The 17,762-nt window shown below is 46.1% G+C and overlaps 1 protein-coding gene across 1 annotated transcript in view; it reads left to right on the top strand.

Annotated features, from left to right (window-relative positions):
- DNAH8 (dynein axonemal heavy chain 8) overlaps window positions 1–17,762 on the top strand; it is an 8,835,797-nt gene that overhangs the window by 4,876,786 nt on the left and 3,941,249 nt on the right. The window contains exon 42 of the mRNA XM_069608756.1: window positions 8,866–9,090. Within this exon, the coding sequence (XP_069464857.1) occupies window positions 8,866–9,090 (225 nt within the window). The remainder of the gene's footprint in view (window positions 1–8,865; window positions 9,091–17,762) is intronic.

Here is a 17,762-nt window from a genome sequence, read left to right as displayed (position 1 = left end):
CTCCATGAAGGAGCGAGAGTTGGCAATGGCGGTCATCACGTCCCTCAGTGATAAAGGTTTGTCTGCAGTGCAGGCCGTCTGTGGCACGGAGTCCGCTGTTATAGGGGAGGCGATGGTCGTATATTGGTCCATCGTGCTCTGTGTAGCTCCCTTCTTTGTCTTATCCTTGCCTATGCTGTAGACCAGTGTTTGTCAGGGAGGGGAAGGAAGAGCAAAGTGCTGTATTCGTGGGCCTTGTTGATGGTCACCACCGGGTTCAGAGTGCTCCCAGCAGCACTGCCGTGGGCAGGCTCGGCACCCCAGGCCGGTTGAATCAGGTTGGAGGCTGGTGTTCTTCCGGCGGTACCCAGGGAGGCACGGCCAGTGGTGTCTTCTCCCCTGGTCCCAGCGTGACCTCAGCCCTCGTTCAGGGTCTCAGCTACATCAGGGCCTCACACACACCCCACGGTCTGCTGCCCCACCAACAACCCGTATTTACTCAGGCAGTGCAATGTCTTTGCACTGCCGGCTGGTGGTCATTGTTACGGTTCTCTGGTTCTGTTATGTTGGCCGTATGAAGCAGTGGCCCTCGGCTTCATATACACGGCCTCGGTTGTGTCTCGATCCCTGCGTTCACTGCAGTGCAGCTGCTTGGGTTTCCTCAACTTCATGCCTTCAGTTTCGCGTCAAGATAATCGATGAGGAGTCGATTTCCAAAGATCACCTTTCACACAGCGGCTCTCTGTGTATTCATCTCTCGGCCAGTATGTTTATACAGCATTCCACCACAGATAACAGGATATATTTGCAGGATATTGTTTGCAGCCGCGGGAGCTCTCAGGAACTCAAGTCCTCATTGCTCACCAGCTGGCCACGCCCTCTAAGTGTGATTGTTAGGTGATTAGGATACAGAACAAGTGTTGTGAAACAATGATCTTGTCATTCATTTAATTTCACTTTGTGTCTGTATGAGTTTTTTTTGTAAATTCTCATTAATGTCGATGATGGAGCTTATATGCTTCCATTCAGAATGGGGAGAACAAAGCTACAATCATAGGGGGTCATTATGCAAGCGAAGTGGAATGCAAGAAGTGGTGATAAATAGGTTTTCCACCAGCATGTATTTTTATGTTGGCAGAAAAGCAATGGATTCCTCTGGCATTTACACTTGGTAAAAGCAGACAGATTCCAAAGGAATCCATTGTGGGTGGCGCCCACAATCATTAATTGCGAAAGTGATTTACACTTTCCCAGACACGTAGTGGAAATGTAAGGAGCAAAGCCGATTTTCGCCTGTGTTTTACACTTTACTTTTCCAGTACTTGGTTGAAACAATTAAAATTAATTAATTGCTCCTTTTTTCAAAAAGTGCCAACAGGAGTGGTCCCTTCTTGTGCAATTTAGGATTCAAAACCAAAATGCCCATCTTTCCATTGGATTGTGTCCTCCAACGTATTCCATCCAGCTTTAGCTGCTTCGGCAAAAGATTTCAGCAGAGGGCGCCGTGCGTCGATGTAGTCGAGTCGATGGTCCCTCGTAGGCCTCCGTCGAGGGTGACGTCATCGGGTATATAAGTAGCATGCGCGGTGCCCATTGGCCTCAATTCCGTTTTTCTGCGGTACACGTTGCTTCAGAGATTCGGCATGCCTCGAGTTCTGTGACGCAGTGTGAATTAATAATAAGATACAATATGTCCTTGTCATAGATGCCGACTACGACCCCGAGGTCGGGTTTCAAAAAGTGCAAATCGTGCGGTTCAAAAATGTCTTTCACAGACCCGCACAGAGAGTGTTTGTGGTGCCTCGGGGAAGGCCACGACATGGTGGCCTGTACGAAGTGTCAGGCGATGACGGGAAAGGCCTTGCGAGAGAGGAGGGGAAAACTACAGGTAGGTCGTAAATCCGACCGTAAAGCCTCTAGCGTTGAGTCGAGGTCCCATGAGGAGAAGTCTCCTCAACGCAAAAGGCATCGGTCCAGGTCCTGAAGCGATTCCCATCGCTCGTCGTCTTCGCCAAAAACATTGCAGAAAAGACGCCACAGGTCCCCCTCCACCTCGTCCTCGGACGAATCCCCAAGAAGGATGAAATGCCTCACAAAACATTTGTCTTCCAAAGAGTGGGGAAGCATTCAGGATCAAAATGAAAGAGGTGTTCGAGAAAGTGAAGCCTCGCTCCACACCTTCTCCGGAAACCGGCCGGGAGCGTCTTTGCTCCGACATTCACACGCCTTCAAGCCCGGGTGATCGAAAACGGAAGGCTAGAGAACCTTCCAGGACGCAGAGCGAAAAAGACCGCTCCAGTCGAGTCGACCGCTCGAGGTCACCGATGCCGTCCGAGACCCAATGCACCTCGAAGGGCAAATCTTCGAAGAGCGCCTCAAAGCCCTCGAAGCCGGCTCCATCGATGACAACTATTTCGTCGACGCTATCGACGACATCAACGCCTTTGTCGACGTCAACCCCGAAGCCCTCTGCGCCGAAGGCTCCAGCTCAGCCAGGCCAGCCAGGGAAAGGGAAAGAGAAGGCTTCAAAACCTGTAATACCTTCAGAGCCCATTAATACACCGCCTCCGCCTCTTCCAGAAAAGGTTTTCAAACCTCTTCCTAGGAAGGAATTTTTCAAGTTCCTGACCTCAATTTTTGAGGAGAAGGAGAGATTTGATGAGGAGAATGTACCCTTTGGGCTGGAATATGGCACCCCAAATGTCCCAGAATGCCTGATTTCAGAAGAAAGGAGGATGAGGGACCTGGTGGAATCATTACACAATGCAAGTGGCATTGATACATCTCCTGAAAATGACTTTGGCATGCCAGAACCAGGAGAGCATGCCAGTCCACCATACGGTCAGCTAATGACAAAGGTGGTAGATTACTTAGGATGGACTAGACCACCAACCCGATTCATCCAAGATGATTTGACAGACATATTGGACCATGGGCCCACCGAAGACCCAATACTACCAATTCACGTAGCCTTGCAAAATAGGGTGGCCAAAAATTGGGAGACTCCGGATTCTATTCCCCAGTGAATAAATCCCTCACCTCAAAATACCGTCCTGCCAGTAGCGACCCCGGCTATCTATCTAAACATCCTACTCCCGAGAGTCTGGTCATACAGGCAGCCACAGCTTCTAACAACTTGCATACCCTTCTATCACTCCGGACAGGGACGATAAGCGTGTGGATGGCTGGGCACGAAAGGTATTTTCAGCTGGGTGTATGGTGTTAAAATCAGACAACTCCACATGTGCCTTGGCAAAGTTTTCGTACACTCTGTGGGAGTGCATTGCAATGGCGGCGGAGCACATACCAGAAGGGGACAAAAGGGAAGGATTCCTAGCCATCGTTAGAGATAGAAAGGAGGCCATGCAGGAATCCCTTCAATCTGGCCTGGACACTGCGGATAGTGTGAGCAGGTCCATGGGCACTAGCACGGTAATGTGCAGATTTGCGTGGTTACGGAAGCCGGGTTTCGCACCAGACGTACAGAACCGCCTTATGAACATGCCCTTTGACGCGTCTCACCTTTTTGGGAGCAAGGCTGACGAGAGCCTTGAGAGGTTGCAGACCTCAAAAGCAGCTTCCAAGTCTTTAGGGGCTGCGATTAGGCAACCTCCGCCTTTTCGTGCCCCAGGACAATCTTGGAGGGGACTATCCTATCGTTACTACTCCTCATATGGAAAGGCGAGAGAAATGGCCAGTCAAAGGGGCCAGAGAAATGCCACTCACGGTGGACGAGCAAAACGTGCAAAGCCAGCTCCAGCTGCAGCCTCTTTGCCATCAGCGGCGGCAGCAACCACCACAAAACCACTTTGAGGACTTAAGTCACAAGACACCTGTGGGAGGCAGGCTGTCACAGCATCTGCAAGAATGGCGAGCCATTACTTCAGATGTTTGGGCTCTAGAAATAATAGCCCAAGGTTACTGCCTTCCTTTTCTAATGCAACCTCAAAACAATCCACCAGGGAGACACCCTTTGAAGTCTTCAGACCAGCTCCTAAAGTAGGAAGTTCTAACTGTGTTGGAGAAAGGTGCTATAGAGCCAGTACTTTTAGCGGAGAGGAACAAGGGATGGTACTCCCCATATTTCTTGATTCCCAAAAAGGACAGAGGACTGAGACCCATCTTGGACTTAAGAAACATGAACAGGTCCCTCAGGAAGGACAAGTTCAAGATGGTCACTCGTTCTCAGATCCTTCAAGCCCTTCAACTCCAGGATTGGTTGGTGTCATTCGACCTCCAAGATGCTTATTTTCATGTGCCAATTCATCTCAAGCACAGAAAATACCTGAGGTTGGTAGTTGGCGACTCACACTATCAGGTTTGTGTCCTGCCATTCAGATTGACCTCTGCCCCGAGGGTCTTCACCAAGCTAATGGTAGTGGTGGCAGCGCACCTCAGGAGAGGAGGGATTCACGTCTACTCCTACCTGGACGATGGGTTGATCAGGGCACGTTCTGCCGAACAAGCACTGGATCATCTGAAAGTCACCTGCCACTTCCTCCACAAGCAGGGCTTCTCCCTCAATTTCAAGAAGTCACAAATGACACCTTCCCAACAGCTCCAATGCATAGGAGCTGTATTAGACACATCCTTGGGAAAGATCTTGCCTCCCAGGGCGAGGGCTCAAGATATTCTTCAGATGGTTTCCAAATTCCAAAATGCCCAAAATCTCCAGGCCTATGACTTTTTAAGGTTACTCGGCCTCATTGCATCCTGCATCTTCCTGGTGCCAGAGGCACGCCTGAGGATGAGATCCCTTCAGTGGGCTCTAAAGACTCAATGGTCCCAGTTCTCAGGTCAAATGACAGATCTTCTACAGATCCCGAACAAGGTTCGGTAGGATCTTCTGTGGTGGACTTGTACAGAGAATATCCTAAAAGGAGAACTTTTTTGGCAACCATGGCCGGAGATCACAGTGGTGACGGACGCCTCACTCATGAGTGGGGAGCTCATGCCAACGATCTGACAATCAGCGGTCGCTGGTCTCCATCGGAGTCCAAACTTCACATCATCCTTTTAGAGCTGAGAGCAATCAGACTATCGCTGAAAGCTTTTCTGCCATCTGTTAGGGGAAACATTTCCTGATAATGATGGACAACACAGTGGCCATGCAATATCTAAACACAAGAGGAGGTGTACTACCTCTGTGCAGAGAGGCAATGCAGCTCTGGTATTGGGCGATTCAGGAAGGAATCTCCTTAACGGCAGTTCATCTAGCCAGGGAGGAGAATATGACGGCAGATGCTCTGAGCAGGCAGAGCACGGTGTCCCAGATATGGGAACTGGCTCAGGAAGTCATTCAGGAGATCTTCGCCCTTTGGGGAACCCCTCAAGTAGACCTGTTTGCGACCGGAATCAACCGGAAGTGCGAAAGATATTGCTCAAGGGAATTTCCCCCGAGAGGAGCCCTGGGGGACACGTTCGTGGTAGAGTGCAATTTCCCGCTATTGTACGCATTCCCTCTCATTCCCGTCATTCCTCAGGTGATCAGGAGACTGAGACGGTTCGTAAACCTCATGATCCTAATTGCCCCGGATTGGGCCAGGAGAACGTGGTACCCGGACCTTCTAGACATGTCCATCTGTCCCCCGGTACGTCTTCCTCAGAGAGAGGACCTTCTCTCACAAATGGATGGTCAGGTTCTCCATCCAGAGGTCAAAATTCTCAACCTTCCTGCTTAGTATATATAAGGTTGCGATACAAGGATTGGGAACTTTCAGATGACGTCATCGAGGTGTTGCTTTCGGCAAGAAGGCGAGCAAAAAATTCTCTATACTGTTGCCATTGGAAAATGTTTTGCAATTGGTGCAGAGAAAAGAATGTCAATCCTTTTCTATGTTCTATTCCGGAAGTACTATCCTTCCTCTTGTCCCTAGCACATAGAGGTCTAAATGTTGGAACCTTTAAAGGTTATCTTGCAGCGCTTTCCATCTTCAAGCGCTAGTCGGAAGAATGCTCCTATTTCAAAATTCCTCTAGTAGTGCAATTCTTAAAAGGACTCACTAGCGTGTTTCCTCCTTACCCATTCCAACTACTAATTTGGGATCTTAATCTGGTTCTAAAATTCTTAATGGGTGCCCCTTTTTAGCCTTTGCTTACTTTTCCATTAAGATTGCTCACATGGAAAACTGCTTTCCTAGTTGCTCTAACATCTGCAAGAAGAGTGAACGAATTGCAGGCACTGTCTTCTGGGCCACCCTACACTGTGTTCCATAAGGACAGAGTTGTGTTAAGGGTTAAACCCTCATTTTTACCTAAAGTTCTGTCTGATTTTCATTTAAATCATAAAATTGTTCTACCCGCATTCTATCCTCCACCTCATCCTAGTAAGGAGAAGGAAAGATTGCACAGGTTAGATCCAAGAAGAGCTTTAAACTTTTACATCTCTAGGCTTTCCAAGCTTAGAGTGGACAATAAACTGTTCATTGGCTACACCGGAAGGAAATTGGGTCAGTCGGTGTCAAAACAAACCATATCACGCTGGATTGTGCTTTGCATTTCAGAATGCTACAGATTAGCACAGAAATATCCACCAGAAGGCTTAAGGGCTCATTCCACTAGAGGCATTGCTTCTTGGCTAGCCCTTCAAAGAGGTGTTCCAATAAGGTCAATTTGTGAGGCAGCAACTTGGTCTTCGCTGCATACTTTCTCAAAATTCTATAGTCTGGATGCTTCCCAGTCTAAGGAGCTGAATGTTGGTAAAGCAATACTATATATCAGCCATTTAAGGGTATCAAAAAATCTACCCCCCTCCTCCAGAGAAATTGTCTATGCTGCTTTAGGAGTCTATCTAAGATGAGAAATACGTTGGAGGACACAATCCACTCGAAGAACAAGTTACTTACCAACTGGTAACGTTCTTTCGATTGGATGTCCCACCAACGTATTCCTCATCGCCCTCCCAACCTACCCCTCTGTACATTTTTCCACGAACTCTTGCAAGGCTGATACTGACTACCGGCAGAACTCTACAAAGTACAACGAAAGTGAGTGGGAAAAACTGAAGAACTGAGGCCAACGGGCGCTGCGCGGGCTACTTATATGCCCGATGACGTCACCCTCGATGGAGGCCTTCGAGGGACCATCGACTCGACAACGTCGACGCATGGCGCTCTCTGCCGAATTTTTTTTCCGAAGCAGCTAAAGCTGGATGGAATACATCTAAGATGAGAAATACGTTGGAGGAACATCCAATCGAAAACATTTTACCAGTTGGTAAGTAACTTGTTCTTCTCTTTTCATCAACACATTTATACAATGATGAATACATTGTCAGGTTGATTTATCATTTTACTTGTGCATTTTTAAAGTAATCCGTATAAAATTAAGTATTATTGTAGGTATTCAAAATCAAACTTCAACACATATTTGTACCAAGTTGAGCTTGGAAGATGCATGGTCAAGTATCTAAATTTCAGGCAAGGCTCAAATTCTGACTTTACCACTCAACCAAAGTGTGTGATCCTGTACAAATCACTTAATTTCACTATGTTGTGCATGCTAAAATTAGGTGCCCCTAGAAGTGATTCATTTTGCATTATAAGCTATTCCAAACGCCCCACCTATGGTTAAGTAGATGGGCAGCATAAGCATTGGAACCCGCCAAGAAAACACACAAACACATCTTTCTTTAAAAATATCAGGCTGCATTTATTTAACAAAATTGTGCTATTAAATAGTAAATCAAAGTAAACACATCAAACAAAAAGTAAACATGGGCACTTGCATATTATAACCAGTATGTGCCAAATAATGATGTACATGGCCAAGGCAGGGGAACAAGGCCCTCTCTTCCCTGCTACACCCCACCAGGCGTGATACCAGGGGGCCGGAAACCCCTCAAACTGCACAGTCTGCCTCCTCATGGAGCTCTCCCAGCCATAGCACTCTCTCCTACCTTCTAGCAAGCAAAAATGCAATGTAGTTTTCTAAGAGCAACAATCTCCTATTCCGTACTTCAGTATTTTGGGGTAGGGGGTCTATCTTTCACATAAGATGGAGGGACCACAAGCACCTCTCCTGGGGCCTCTTGGGATAGCCACAGTGTTCAGGAAGGCATTGTTGGGCGAACACCATCATCTGAGATGGTACAAAGAATGCGGGCCTCACTGCTCAGGCCTCTCAGAGGAGGTGGAGGATGCATCACCCTCGATGTTCCCCAGCCAGGCTAAGAAAGGCATGCTCGGGGTTGGTCAGAGTAGGTTGGAGTGGAGGTAAATGGGAATGGTGATTAGTGGAGCTGAAGGAAGGTTGCTAGGGGTCAAAGGGGGAGGAGGATAGGACTTAATATCAAGGGAGGAGCAGATGGGAAGGGAAGATAGGTAGATGGATTTTGCAACACGATTTTCCTTGCTTCTCCTTTTGCTCTGTACTGTTATTTTATAGAGAGATGCAAATGTATTTTTCCAGATCTGGGAAGACATTTTTGCAGTATCGCGGATCTGTGCAATCTGGATCGACGCCAGCACTTTCTTTAGGGTGCTCCTAGACCCAACCCCAGTGGAATTTGGGCCCCCCTTAGCACAAAATTGCCCCACCCAGATGAATACGCCTGGAGCCGGCTGGTCGAGTCACAAAGCTAGGCAGGATAATGTTTGCTTGACACATTGGGATACAGTAGCATTTCGTACTACATTGTAGTGTCCCCATTGAATCCTGGTTCCCACACCTCAATACAATTCCCAAGTTTGCAAACTCCACCTTAAATAAAACGATTGAGTTTGAAGAATTATGTGCACAAAATGTATCTTTTGTGCTACTGTTTATAGAATAACAATGAAAATCACCGGTAATTCAAGTAAGATATGTTTTCTTCAATGTGTTGTTCAGACAACCTTTTTAAAAAACTGGAATTGTTTCTAATTTCTTCCATTGTAATTGTCATAGGTGGGGTTGCTTGGAATTCAGATGCTGTGGACACATGATTCAGAAGAAGCATTAAATACAGCAAGGGATGATAAGAAGATCATGCCATTAACTAATCAAAAATTCCTGGATATTCTGAATACAATGATTAGCCAGACGACACATAATCTCACGAAGTTTGAAAGGATTAAGTTTGAAACCTTGGTTACCATTCATGTCCATCAGCGAGACATCTTTGATGATTTGGTAAATATACACATTATTCAAACCCTATTTTTTAATGTATGTTGCAATAGACAAATTTAAATGGTCTACAAATAGTGCACAGAAAAGTTTCCATTATGTTTTTTTTTTTATCATAACACATGAATATCTCTGTGCATATGTGGCTTCCAGAGAATTTTATTATAGCGTTTGATTTCTCTTCCAAATAAAGTCACTTTATGTATTATAGGATATCTTGTTCTTTAGATAAAGCATTACGTTTATTTTTCTTTTAACCCCAAAATAAAAAGAGAAAAATAAAGAGGGTACTCTTTATACCTTTGTTTTATTTTCTGAGTTCAAAAATACAAAAATGTAATGAATAAAATGAATCTTATATTTTTCAGAGACAGCCCACAATAAGCCCCCCACTGCAGTGGCAGTGTTTCTTAAATCGTTTTTCCACCTTTTTAGGCACGTTGTTTGTGGGTTTGTTCATGTGTGTGTGGTTAATAATGACAGTCCTATTATGAAGAAGAAAAAGCCTCTTGCTTGTACTTCTAGTGCTCCACTATGGTATCTTCATTATAAACGTACATAACTTCTACCCTTCATGTCTGATAATAAATGGAAGCAGTGTGTTTGGGAGAAGTCTGGGAGAGGGAGCTGTTTGTTTTGCTTTCTGCATCTACCTCAATTTGGACTTTGTAATCTATAGTCCTATTTCAATTTATACCAACGCGAGTCTCTGCCTACATACATACCACGCATGCACAGAGCGCTGCGCGGTGTGCCAGCAGTGTGTTCGGGAGAATTCTGGGAGAAGGAGCTGTTCGTTTTGCTTCCTGCATCTACCTCCATTTGGACTTTCTAATCTACAGTCCTATTTCAATTTGTACCAACGCGAGTCTCTGCCTACATACACACCGCGCATGCAGCTCTTGTGGACCAATGGAATTTCTTGTTCTTCCTCAGCAAAGAAGTGATTGGGTGAACAATTTGCGAGAAGCCATGAATTAATCAACAGTAGAAATTAGCAAAGCCGAGCACACTTTGTACTCCTTTTATGAAGGTTGGTGAGGGCCACTGGAGGATTGCGTCAATTTTCTGTGTGTCCATGTGCACTCCCTGCGGTGTGTGCATGAATATGAGAAATTCGACACATGGAAGACATTTTTCCAGCTTGGCATATAATTGATATTGTTGAGGTTTTTCCAAAACTGCTCGGACATGACCGACATGTTCTTCCTTGGAATTGGAGTAGATGAGAATGTCATCTATGTAGACAAGTGCGCAAATGTCCAACAACTCACAGGGTACATCATTCATAAAGAATTGAAACGCTGCAGGGTCGTTACATAACACAAAAGGCATGACTTGGTAGTATTCGAAGAGGCCATACTTTGTGCGAAAGGCTGTCTTCCATTTGTCTACTTTTTTTACTCTCACAAGGTGGTAGGCCCCTGCAAATCCAACTTTGTGTAAATCTGAGCGTGTTTCACTTGATCCAGGAGCTCCGGTATAAGTGGAAAAGGGTATCTGTTTTTCATGGTAATCTGGTTGATTGCTCTATAATCAATACAGGTCCTGAAGTCCCCCTCCTTCTTAGGCACGAAGAAGAGGGGCAAAGAGGCAGGAGACTTGGATGGGCGGATAAAACCATTTGCCAGATTCTGATCCAGGTAAGTTTTAAGATTTTGTTTTTCTTGCTCAGTTAATGTGTAAATCCGACTGCAGGGAATTTGGACTCCGGGTACGAGGTCTATTTGGCAATCCTAGGGCCTATGCAGGGGCAAAATGTTAGCTTGTTCTTTCTGAAAGACATCCTGGTGACAGTGATTTTCAGGTGGTAAGGTGCCAGTGAGGCCCAGCACGATACTCTTCTTGGATTTTTGGGTGATGACGTCTTTGTTGTATCAGGTGTCGGCGGCGTCTTGAGAAAAGGCCAGAACTCGTTTTCACCAGTCGATCTTTGGATTATGGGTTTCTAGCCAGGGCATTCCCAATATCATCTGGAACTGGGAGCACCAACGAGATCAAATATGATGTCTTTTTGGTGCCCATCCTGCAACAGAAGCTTGACTTTCTTGATGCATTTTGTCACCAGGCCGGATGATAACTGAGATCCAACCATTGCAGTGACATTTTCTGATTTCTGATTTTGTTGAAGAGGAAGGCTTATTTGTATTGCCAGATCTTGGTCAATGTAGTTTCCTACTGCCCCACTGTCAATGAATGCCTCCAAGGCATGTATCTTTGACGGCTGCCTGTCATTTACCAAATGTACCGGAAGGACTAGATGTGAGGTCTGTGCGCATTCCTTTTTCTCGCTCACCAAGTGTACCCCTATGCTTGCCGGGCAATAGAGTTTCCCGAGTCCGGTGCTTCTTCTTCTTCGTCGTTGTTTTTAGCTTTTGCCCCAACCATCTTCTTGGGAGGTTTCACCAGGCAATCATGGAGGAAATGGCTTGCTTTTTCACAATGTAGACAAAGTTGCCGTAGTCTGCTTTTTTCTCTTTCTGCCTTGGTGAGCGGACTTTGTAACCCACCGATTTGCATTGGTTCTGAGTGTTCGTGTGGTTTGGTGTGGGTCTTGCGAGGTCGCACAAAAACGGTCTTCCCTTCTGTTCTGGCTCGATCCATTTTCCTATTCTGCAGTCTATGGACAAGTTGCACTGTGAAGTCTATGTAGTCTGCAAACCCCTCAGGTGGGTTCACAACTTGCGCCAACACATCCTTAAGTTCCCCAATAGAGTTTCCTGAGTCCGGTGCTTCTTCTTCTTCGTCGTTGTTTTTAGCTTTTGCCCCAACCATCTTCTTGGGAGGTTTCACCAGGCAATCATGGAGGAAATGGCTTGCTTTTTCACAATGTAGACAAAGTTGCCGTAGTCTGCTTTTTTCTCTTTCTGCCTTGGTGAGCGGACTTTGTAACCCACCGATTTGCATTGGTTCTGAGTGTTCGTGTGGTTTGGTGTGGGTCTTGCGAGGTCGCACAAAAACGGTCTTCCCTTCTGTTCTGGCTCGATCCATTTTCCTATTCTGCAGTCTATGGACAAGTTGCACTGTGAAGTCTATGTAGTCTGCAAACCCCTCAGGTGGGTTCACAACTTGCGCCAACACATCCTTAAGTTCCCCACGTAGCCATCGATAGAAGAGTGTGGTCCTTTTCTCTTCTGGCCAGTTGGTTTGAGCTGCGATACGATTGAAAGCTGCAATGTAGGTTAATAGATTTTGATTTCCCTGTCTGAGTGACAGTAGCTCGTTGTCCAGGGCTTGCCCCTGAGCATGTCGGGCAAACGATTTCTCCATCTCGTGTTGAATACCCCCAAAGTTCTGAAGCAAAGGATCATCATGGGTTACTAATGGTATTGACCAGCCTGCCGCATTACCCCCTAGATATGAGAGTACAAATGCCACTTTGGCTTCATCATTAGGAAAGGCTCCCGGTCTGCATAAGAAATTTAGGTGACATTGGTTCATGAATATAGCAAACTTGTTTGGGTCGCAATTGAAGCATTTGGGTGGAGCTAAGGGCAGTGCCCCTGGAAGGACTACCTGAACCGGTGTGGATTGTTGTGGTGGAGCAGCGTGGCTTATCCCAGGCAAGAGAACCTGACCTGCTTGTGCCTGTAGCACCTGTCTTGCTATATCATCGGTTCTATCCCGAGTTACATTAAAATCCTGCCTTAATGGACTGGTCTCTTGTCATGAGGCGTGTACTTCAGCACGTAATTTCCCTACTAGTTGGGCCAACAAATCTGTTTCAGAAGTTTCCATAACGCCCAGGCAGAGAGGTGTTGAGGCTTCGCGTTCTGTTACGGTTGCCTGGTCGGAGGCGTAGGGCATGGTTGCAGCCCTCCCTGGAGTTAAATCACCCCCTTCTGGTTTCATCCTCTGCGATCAGCTATGGGCGGCGACAATCAGTGGCACTGCTCCTGCGTGGATATGGGAAAACGTGAATGCGCTGATAAGTGACTGTGGCATCTCCCAACCCCCTTGACCCAAGGTGCGATTTATGTGGGCACGTACCACCCCATAAGACTCACTTGGTAAGTGTAAATCATGAGCTCTCTGTCCTGCTACTTCTGACAGGGGCGCTTGCTGATGGAATCGAGTTCCTTCACTGATTTCTGAGTAATAGTCCAGTCCAGCTGCAACTAAGTTCCTCTTTCTGATTTCTCTCAATGTCTTTTGTCTTTTCCCCTCTTTCTGCTTTCTCTCAATGTCTCTTGTCTTTTCCCTCTTTCTTCTTCCGCTCAATGTCTTGATGTTATTGCTCTCAATGTTGTTGTTTTTAACTGAATAACGTTCCCCTCTGTTTTCTCCCAAATAGGTAGAAATGCAGCCTAGCAACGGCTGTGGAGGTGCAGAACGCGACAGAGTGGAAGATGGATGCGACCGCGATGTCCAGCAGCAGGTGAGTGATGGCTTTAGGGAAGGCGCAAGGTTTTAATGGTAGCGCGCCCTTAACGTAATGTCTGTTAAGTGTCTAACCTTGTCTTTTGCCTTTCTTTTGCAGGTGCTGCAAGTTTGGATGAAGTGCGTCGCGTCGCGGTGCCTAGATGATGCTGTCTGCGTTCCGAGATGTTTTCCGGTTAGCTGCGTTGCCAGAAAGAAGATGTCTGCGCTCCGAGATGTTTGCAGGTGAGCCGCGGTGCCAGGAAGAAGATGTCTGCGCTCCAAGATGTTTGTAGGTGAGCCGCGGTGTCAGGAAGAAGCGTACAGGTGAGAGCAGGATCCTCCAGATGTAAGTACGGATGAAGATGGCAGGATCTCTCCAGGTAACATGAATCCCAGGCGACGGTGAGCGTTACGCTGCACGGAGGTGCAGAGTAACACGAAGCGTGTGCCTTGGGGTTGGGCTGGCTTTTATAGCTGAGCTCTTAAGGCCACGCCCCCTAGCACAGTCCTGCCAGCCACACCCTGCCACCCCTAGAGGTTGCACATGCAGATGCAGATGGAGACCACACCCGGACTAGTTAGACACAAATGAGAGTTCTTGAGAGTATTCCTGCCCATAATAAAAGAGTTCCTGTTCCACTCCAAGCACTTCTGCCCATAATGAAAATTTCTTGTTTAAGTTCGTCCATGAGCCTGGTGCCAAAGGTGCCAGGACTGCATCCAACCCGGCCTCCCATGAAAGAACGTCCGAAAGGGACGTGCATGAACCACGATGCCCCCTGCTCCCTACACTTGATGGTGCTGCTACTGTGATCCTGGGCAAGTGGCCATGACAATAGACCTTGAAGATGACTTTCATGTCAAGCATGATTATAGTGCTGTTGTGCCGCCAGTGCTGGAAAACACGGACGTCTCGGTTCCTGTGTTGTCTCGAAAACAAAAAAAAATGGCTGTATGGGCATTAAAACGAGTGGCCCAACAGAATAAATCTTTGAGCGCAAATCTAAAAAATCAAAAAATGAATTCTTGAAGGAAAATGATTATCATGCTTCCTATGTTAAGGACATCTGTGATCTGTCAAACGAAGATGCGGTTATTGATTTGCATCAGCTTAACACAGAATCTAAAGCCTTAATGAATATTGAGATTATAAATGTAGTACCAATACCAAAGTCTTTGCCCATGAGGCTTTTTTGATGGTGGAACTCCATTTTCCAGGGTCAATGAATGAGGGAATTTTGGTTGCAAGCCTATACTGGCATAGACTGGCATCACCCATATCTGATATGTTCGATTGGTTGAATCAGATCTTAGAAGATGTGTGTATTGTTAGCGGGGACTTTAATTACACCTGTTTAAACCTAAAAAGTCTAGGAGTGGTTCCTTTTCGAAGACCGCCTCGTCTCGCTGTACTTAATGGCGAAAAATGGGTGGAGTACTTCATGTCTTGGGATCTACAACTCATTAGGACTACATTTGATACTTATGGTTACACCAGGACCAGAGGCTCTTCACGTTCGATGATTGATTATTTCTTCACATCAACTAGTTTGCTTCATCTTGTACAGGAAGCATCTATTAGTGAATGTGGAGTAAGTGATCATCTTGCCCTAAAACTGTCTCTGAATATCTCAAAACACATGCATAAATCAGTGACTGCTCTAGCACTTTTGGTCACGGATCGTCCACATATAGCAGTTAGATGGGTTTTTAAAACTTGTGCGACTTTAATTAACCGCCCGAGAAAGGATCCCATGCTCTGTTCTGTGTCGGCTAATTCATGCATTACACCTATCTTAGCCGAATGCCGGAATGGAGTCCGCATTCAGGAACACCTGAAATGGATTGTACAGCGTGAGGCCGTACCTAAGCACTGTCATCGCAAAAATGATTGCATCTACACCCTAAAGAAAGAAAAGAGAAGACAGCTAAGGCAATTGACTCTCAGTTGTATCATAACAAGTCGAAGGCTCTTAGGCATGAACTTCACAGAAATGACAATCAAAAGATGATACACCACCTCCTTGCCAATGATACAAGACAGGTGTGGGAGACGCTTAGAGCGATTACTGGTAATGCTACCACTTAACACGAGGTTGCTGTCTCTGTTTCCACATGGGTGACTTATATAAAAACCAAATATGCATTGCTCATCGGCTTTGAACCCATTGTACATCGAAAATTTGACCTGTTGATTCTGAAATGCTCTCCGTGGTTGCGTGAGGACATTGTCTGTGCAATTGCCAAGACTAAAGGTTCTAGGGCACCAGGGCCAGACGGCATTCCGCCTTGTTTGATTAAAGCAAATCCAGAGTTATGGGCCAATATTTTAAAAATGAAATTCGATTCCATTTATTTGATTAGAAAAATCCCGCTCTCTTGGGGCAGTGAGATTATCGTACCCATCTTTACGAAGGGGTAGATTGATGATACTAACAACTTTAGACCCATTGCTCTGATGGAAGCTGCGGCCAAGATCTTTACTCTCTTCATCTTGGAACAAATCCAGTCTCATATAGCCCTCTTGAATCTGTTACCATGCTTCCAGGTGTGCTTTAGAAAACAAATGGGCTGTCAGCTCAACGCATCTATTATGGCACACTTATTCGAAAACTCGAAACATTCAAGAACAGGCCCTATCTACATGGCAGCCCTTGATCTTATGGCTGCATTCGACACAGTGATTAGAGAGGTGCTTTGGGAGAAGATGATTAATCTAGACTTTCCTCTAGATCTAGTGGCGGTTACTGCACTTTTAATCCAAAAAACCTCTTATCAAATAAGGCTGTCAATGAATGAGGCAGTAACTGATCCTATCCCTACTGAGATTGGACTTAAACATGGCTGCAATCTTGCATGGACGCGGATTGGAGTGAGAATGTTATTTTCCTGGTGAAATTCGGTCGATTGTTGCTTAATTGGATTGGATTCGCTGAAAATCTTAAATTTTTAGATCCCATTCCTTTTGGGCTTCAGACAAAACTAAACTTATTTTTCAGCTTCGCCCAAAACCACAACCTTCAAATCAATCCAGCTAAATCATTTATTATTTCATTTGCAGATGGCAAGAAGAAAATTGCTAGATTCAATTGGTGCTTAAATGGGGTGTGTATTCCGTTGATGCCTTGTACCCGCTATCTCGGGTACACACTTGCAAACATATCTGCGTGGAATGACCTTCTTAATGTAAAAGTGTAGTCATTCGCTTTTCAAATGAAAATCATCTATAATATGTATTGTCAATTTTCTGTCCTCCCCTGTCTGCAATATTATCTTCTGAAAGTAGAACCTATTCTGCTATATGCATTGCACATCTGCCTCTTGGAGATGGAGGGGTTTCTGGATTTGATACAGGGTACAATGTGGAAGCAGGTCCTTGGCCTAGCGCTTTCAATTCCTAATGTACTTATTTGCCACGAATTGGCGATTTTACACCTTTCAGTCAAATGGTATTGGTGCATGTTGAACAGCTATGCAAAAATGTTCACCCCCGCCCCCCAAAACAATCTTTATATGAAGACTTGGCACTTATGTTGAGTGAAGGTTCTGTTCTTTCTATGGTAAAATTTGAAAAGAAAATGGAACTAATCATGCAGTCTGCATTGATGTCACGGTTCATGCCCACAAACATCAGGTGCAGACCAACCTGCCCAGGCATAGGCATCCATGGGGGCCTTTAAGGCCCCAAAGGATCCCTTGGGGGCTTCCTGGACTGTGTCCTGGCGCCGTTGGTGCCACGCTCATGCTGCCACCACCAATATGGCAAGTTTCAAACAAGTGAACCACGTGTAGACCAGTCTGAGGCAGGCTAAAGGGACTACTTGCCTAGGGAACTATTTGCTAGGGTGAGGTTGCTGGGACTACTTTACCTGGGCACTACTTTCTGAAGGCTATATAAACCAGGCCCTCAGTACAGAACACGCTTCGCGTTATTCTGCACTCCTGCAGCGTAACGCTCACCATGTCTGTTACCTTCAGGCCAGTCTTCAGCTACGCCCATCCAGTTTTCTCGAGCTACCTGCAAAGGAAGGAAGAGAAAGGTGAAGAAACAGAACTAGACTCTTACCTGAAGCTCCGTGCCTTCGTCTGCTGAGCTGAAAAGGAAAAGACATCAGGTTAGCCGCGCAGACCCAGAAATCCACATCGCTATCCTACGCACTGTTAATATTTACCTGAGAGCTGCTCTTTCCGCCGATCCAGCAAAGCGAAGCACCATCACTCGGCTGCCACCATCATTCACCCGCTGCTCCGGAGTCGCCGCACCTGCTGAACAGAACAGGTTATCTGCGCATTGGGGAAAGCCTGCATTGGAC

Source organism: Ambystoma mexicanum, chromosome 4q (assembly GCF_040938575.1).
Source record: "Ambystoma mexicanum isolate Mex_15411 chromosome 4q, UKY_AmexF1_1, whole genome shotgun sequence".
NCBI classification, from domain to species: domain Eukaryota; kingdom Metazoa; phylum Chordata; class Amphibia; order Caudata; family Ambystomatidae; genus Ambystoma; species Ambystoma mexicanum.
This window is presented reverse-complemented; position numbering and strand designations above follow the sequence as displayed.